Source organism: Manacus vitellinus, unplaced genomic scaffold, assembly GCF_001715985.3.
Source record: "Manacus vitellinus isolate BGI_N305 unplaced genomic scaffold, ASM171598v3 scaffold_74_pilon, whole genome shotgun sequence".
NCBI lineage: Eukaryota > Metazoa > Chordata > Aves > Passeriformes > Pipridae > Manacus > Manacus vitellinus.
The window spans coordinates 2,241,819-2,247,767 of NW_021940780.1; the positions used below are offsets into that span (position 1 = coordinate 2,241,819).

General features: G+C 48.8%; 1 protein-coding gene across 1 annotated transcript in view; it reads left to right on the forward strand.

The window, feature by feature from the left end:
* Positions 1 to 4,993, forward strand: part of ENTPD4 (ectonucleoside triphosphate diphosphohydrolase 4) — a 10,646-nt gene extending 5,653 nt beyond the window's left edge. The window contains exons 5-10 of the mRNA XM_029964572.1: positions 11 to 159; positions 1,574 to 1,740; positions 2,037 to 2,361; positions 3,285 to 3,370; positions 3,594 to 3,755; positions 3,957 to 4,993. Of these exons, the coding sequence (XP_029820432.1) occupies positions 11 to 159; positions 1,574 to 1,740; positions 2,037 to 2,361; positions 3,285 to 3,370; positions 3,594 to 3,755; positions 3,957 to 4,185 (1,118 nt within the window). The 3' untranslated portion in view covers positions 4,186 to 4,993. The remainder of the gene's footprint in view (positions 1 to 10; positions 160 to 1,573; positions 1,741 to 2,036; positions 2,362 to 3,284; positions 3,371 to 3,593; positions 3,756 to 3,956) is intronic.
* Positions 4,994 to 5,949: the final 956 nt, after the last annotated feature.

Below are 5,949 nucleotides of genomic sequence, written 5' to 3' on the forward strand. Positions count from 1 at the left end.
CCCTTTGATTTTTCCCTGTTCCCTGCAGAGGAGGAGGCCATGGTGGAGGTTCACATCCCGGGCAGCGAGCACCAGGAGTCCATATTCCGTAAGAGGACTGTGGGTATCCTGGACATGGGCGGAGTGTCCACCCAGATCGCGTACGAAGTCCCTAAAACTGTAAGCTTTGCCTCCTCACAGCAGGTTATTATCTGTGCAACTTTCCTCTTTGCCTTTGGAGTTATTTTAATGCATATTCCTCTTTGTTTTCTTCCTTTTTTGAGTCCTCCATCCCATCACATTCCCCAGGCAAGGCCAGAGGCGATGACGGGAGTCCTCCACCAGCTAAGAACTCATTTGTGTTTTGTTCACCCTTCCACTCCCATGATCTGCCACTCATTTTGGAGTTTTATTCTTTGTGTGTGTGCATGTTTAGTTTTAAATCTGTTAGGCAGTAAAAAAACTGATATTCTGGAGCTCAGGAACCAAAAATATGTGGTGGCTCTTACGTAAGAGCTTATATAAGAGTGACTTTGTCCTTCAGGTTGTGTTGGGAGAGACTGAATTAACAGGACATGGGGGTGACAGGTTTGTTTAAATACCACCTACACCCTCAGCACAGTTCAGCTCTTGCAGGAAGCAAATTGCTTTGTTACAAGTCTCAAATTGAATATAAATTGCTCCAGCTCCACCGAGTTCTAAGCAAATCCTGAATTTTTAAGGTTGAACCTCCCATTAAATTAATTGAGTGTTAAAAAGTGACAGCAGCATAAAAACCCTGTGTTTTGGCTCTCAGTGCACTGTTGTAATGATCTGTATATTGATTTGTTTGAAGCCTCCCTGTGAAATGATGTGTTTTCGTGGATCCAGGTTTTAATAACTCCAGACAGGTGGTGTAACAAAGAACTGGGGCTGTTCAGTGTTTAGATCCAGAGCAGAATGCCCCAGGCAAAGATGAGCTGGGAATTTGGGTGACTATTGATGGCTCTGTCTGAACATAAACTGCTATAAAATGGGTGTTTTGGTCATTAAACCTGTCCTGGCAATCAGTGCAATCACTCTGGGGTGGGAACACTGAGTTTAGTGGCCACAACACACATTTTTTCATGGGAGAAGATACTTCAGGGTCCTTGGGAGCTGTTCCTGCTCTTTGCAGTTCCTGGAGTGTCAGGAGTGCCAGTGCAGTTCTCTGCAATTAATATTTTGCTTTCCCTGTGAAGCAGAAGGTGATTCCCTTGGTTTGGTACAAATGAGGGGGGAGATGATCATCCCTGAGGAAAAGTCTGGAAATACTGGGGTTATAAAGGGTTGTCCAGGGCAGTGGTGGAGTCCCAATCCTTGGAAGTGTTAGAAATAAGTGGATGTGGCACCTGGGGACGTGGCTTAGTGGTGAACACAGTGGTGGGTTGATGATCCTAAAGGTCTTTTCCCACCTTAATTCCCTGGGATTCTGTGTTGACCTGGGAGAAGCAGAACAGATGAGTGAGGGGTGAGGTCAAAAGATGTCCCAGACACCCAGTTGTCCAAAGAACTCGTCTGAGGTCCTGCTTTTCATCCTGTTCACCCCTAATCTTGGTGCTTGTTGTTGCTGCAGGAGGAAGTGGCCAAGAACCTCCTGGCAGAATTCAACCTGGGCTGTGATGCCCATCAGACAGAGCACGTGTACAGGGTCTACGTGGCCACATTCCTTGGATTTGGAGGGAATGCAGCCCGGCAGAGATATGAGGACAGTCTGTTTGCCAGCACTGTGCTTAAAAACAGGTACCTGGGGGATTGACCCTGGCAGGGGGTGGCTGCCCCATATCCCTGGAAGTGTCCAAGGCCAGCTTGGAGCAACCTGGGCTAGTGGAAGGTGTCCCTGCCCATGGCAGGAGTTGGCACTGGGTGATTTTCAGGTCCCTTGCAGCCCAAACCATGCTGGGAGGAGGGTTCTGGGCTCACCAGTGACACAAAGCTGAATTCCCACCCTGAGGTTTCCTTGCCCAGGGGAGGTTTGGTCGGTGCTGTTGGGTCTCAGAGCTCCATCTCTCTGACCTGCTCTTTGCTCTTGCCCACAGACTGCTGGGCAGACAGACTGGCCTGAGCTCTGATTCCCCAGTGCTGGATCCCTGCCTGCCCCTGGATGCTCAGGATGAGATCCAGCAGAACGGGCAGAGCCTGCACCTGCGGGGAACGGGAGATTTCCACCTGTGCCGGGAGCTGCTCCAGCCCTTCATGAACAAGACCAACGAGACCCAGACCTCCCTGAACGGGGTGTACCAGCCTGCTGTGCACTTCCACAACAGCGAATTCTATGGATTCTCCGAGTTCTACTACTGCACAGAGGATGTGCTGAGGATGGGAGGAGATTACAACGCTGCTAAGTTCACTAAAGCTGCCAAGGTAAAATGTGCCGGAGATCATTTTCTGCCTTTTCAGTTTTCTTCGTTCAAAACATCCACCCTCCAGGAGAATTTTGGTCCAAAAGTCTTGCAGCAAAGCTTTTCCTTCAGAGATCCCAAATCCTTTTTTTTGTTCCCCTGCAATGAACCCTCACAGGGCTCTCAATTCCTCATCCAAGTTTGGACAGGGCTTGGAGCTTCCTGGTCTAGTGGGAGGTGTCCCTGCCTGTGGCAGGGGGTGGAACTGGATGATTTCAAGGTCCCCTTCCAACCCAAATCCATTCCAGGATTCCATGGCTGGGTTTTCTTTTAGAAGATTTATTTTAAGGCACAATAGTAAAATTGACTTTACAGGGAATGGGATTTGAGGTATCATATTCCAGCAGAATTGCTGATAATGGGAAAATCCATCCTGCTTTCACCCCTTTGCTTCTTTTTAGGAATGTCTTAATCTTTAAAAAAAAGATCCTTTTCCTCCTGCTTTATACATTTTGTGCCAGTTTTCCAGGTGTTATTCCCAAAGGGATCAATCTGCTGGGGACAGGTAAAACTACAACATAAAGCAGAGGAATAAGACAATTTGCTGAGGCCCTAAAAACAGCTTGTCTGTTTTCCACCTCCAAAGAGCTTAAGTGGTACTGAACATTAATTTAACCCCAAACTCTGAGTTAGAAATTTAAAGAAAATACTCATGAAATTTGTGATCTGTCCAAGGGAAGCTGTTCAGGTGTTTCAGAGCATCTCACCCCGTGGCATTTTTACCTCGTGGAGACAAAAGCGCCGTTGAAATGTTGATTTTCTTCGCCCTTTTTTTGTTTCTCTTGCAGGATTATTGTGCCACTAAGTGGTCTGTCCTCCTGGAGGCAGAAGCACCGTTGAAATGTTGATTTTCTTCACCTTTTTTCTTTTTGTTTTCCCTTGCAGGATTATTGTGCCACTAAGTGGTCTGTCCTCCGGGAGCGCTTCGACCGTGGTCTCTACGCCTCTCACGCCGACCTGCACAGGCTGAAGTGAGTGGTTTGTGTTTGCCCAGCAAATTCCCTCCTGCACAGCTGCCAGGCCAGCCCTGGAGGGCAAGAATAAATCACTGCAAGTGCCAATAAAGCCTTTAAAAAGCCCTGATAATTGTGGGGCTGATTGTGCTCCCCAGTGCCCCTGCGGTGTAACTGCTCCCCTGACCTCATCCCGCTGTTCCTGACTGTTCCTGACCCCATCCTGCTCTCCCTGCTGCAGGTACCAGTGCTTTAAGTCAGCCTGGATGTACGAGGTGTTCCACAGTGGCTTCTCCTTCCCTGTGGGTTACAGCAACCTGAAAACAGCCCTGCAGGTTTATGACAAGGAGGTGCAGTGGACCCTGGGGGCCATCCTGTACCGAACACGCTTCCTCCCTCTAAGGTACCTCTTCTTCCCTCAAATACTTGGGAAGAGCCCTTTGAGGTGGGAGTTTTGGGGTTGGGAAAAGCGTGGTGGGGCCTCAAATTGTGCCTAATAAACCCTGTTTGATTAAAATGGGCTCCCATTCCTGCGGGGAGAGAAGTCGCACGTGGAATTTTTGCCTCCCGAGTTATTCCCGTTGTCCCTTTTGCTGCTTTCCAGAGACATCCAGCAAGAAAACTTCCGTGGAAGTCACTCCCACTGGAGGAGCTTCTCCTTCGTGTACAATCACTATCTGTTCTTTGCCTGTTTCCTGGTGGTCCTGCTCTCCATCCTGCTCTACCTGCTCCGGCTCCGGCGCATCCACAGGCGGATGCTCCGCAACGGCTCCTCTCCCTCCCTCTGGATCGAGGAAGGCCTCCCACCACAGAAGATGGCAGGGCCCTTGTGAGATGCTGGGATGGAGAGATTTTTTTTGTTTTTTTTTTTCTTGGACTTGTTACACAAAAAAAGCCATTTTTGCCTCAGGGTTCCTCCCTTTTCTGTCCCTCGAAAGCGTTGGAGAAGCCGAAGGCCCGGCGAGGTTTGGGAAACGTGGCTTGGTCTCACCAGACAGTTCCTGCCAAAAATGACTTTCTTTTGACTATTGCACTTTCGTGTGTCGTGGGACGAGCTCGAGCTTGAGAGCAGAGTGAATGTGAGTCCTCCCCCTCTGGGAGAGGCTGAGAAATCCTGGGATGAGCGAGGACCTCCTGGGTTTCCTTTTCCAGATTCCAGGATTGGCATCGCTCGACTTCTCAATCCTGAGCCTCAGTCAAAGGAAAGGAAGTGCAGGGGTTTCAGAAGCAGAAAGAAAACCCCCTTTTAGGACAGTTTTCTCTGATTTTTTTCCCTTCTGGATTCAGTCCTGTGATGGAGAAGAAAAACCTCTTGCACCCAAAGCTGTGCTTCCAAAAAAAAAAACCTGCTTCAATCAGTTTTGTTCCATTGTGACACTTCCCCCCTTTCTCTTGGAAGCTTTATCCTCATGGTGGCACGAGCCACTGCTTTTTAATCCTTTATTTCTCTCCCATAATCATGCAGAGATCTCCCAGAGACTCCAGGAAGGGGAAGAGAACTGGAAAAAACCTTTTGTTTTCATGCACAGTGTCTTTCTTTTTCTGAGTCCTCTGATCTGTTAATTTATATTTTATTTAAAAACCGTTAATTTTACTTGAAAGTAAATTCGTCCCTGATTAAAAGTGGGATTTCTATGAGCCTCGGAGGTGTGGATGTCTTCTTGCACAGTGTCACTTTTTGTGGCACTCCAGTGCACAGTTGTGTTTCCCAGATGGAGGTTGACAGATTCCTGGGTGCCTTTAATTGCTTTAAGGGCTCAAGGCACAGCAAGGGGCAGATTTTCACAGCCCTCAGCCAAGTGCCAACCCCAAATCCCTGCATTTCCAACTCCACTGTGCTTTGGGTGCTTGAACTACCCCATGGAAAACAAGTTTGCAAATTCAGCTCTTCCCTCCTTTGAAATCTGGTTGTGGCAACCCAAGAATTAGAATTTCAGTGTCTGTGTGTGGTGGTTTTCTGGGTTTTTTTTCCCCCTCCTCCTCACACAAGGCTTTGTAGGGTGGCACAAGGGCTTTGGAAGAGGAGGAATAAGTTGGTGATATCTCCCAAGGAGAAAACTAACCCTGTGTTATTCTTGCAGCTCTTTTTTTCAGCTCCAGCTGAAGGAGGGAAAACAAAAAAAAGGGAGCTTTTCCATCCCACCCCTGGCCAGAGAAACATGAGTCCTGTCAGAGCCTCAGCAATACCTGTTTTCACTGGGGGCCCGTCCCGGGCTCGGATTCCCAACCCACAATGGGAATGTTGATCTGTTTGTGTCTGTGTGTGCATTAACATGTTTTGTTTTCTCTCTCCTGCTTCTCCCGTGTCCCTGCTCCTTTCTCCAGGCCCATTAAGGCACTCAGGGAGCACAGGGAGGGGAGGGCAGGGCCCTGCTCCCTGACCCACCCCAGTGACCTGGAACGGGCAGGTGAACGACCCCAAAGCTTTTGGGCTCCACGGGCTCTTGAAGGCATCCCTTTGCTCTTTGTTGGGGGGGAAATGTCCAAATAAACCCAAACACGGCCCCTGATGGAAGAGGTAGGTGGGAATCACAGAATCCCAGAATCAGCTGGGTTGGAAGGGACCTCTGAGATCATCCAGTCCAACCCTTGATCCA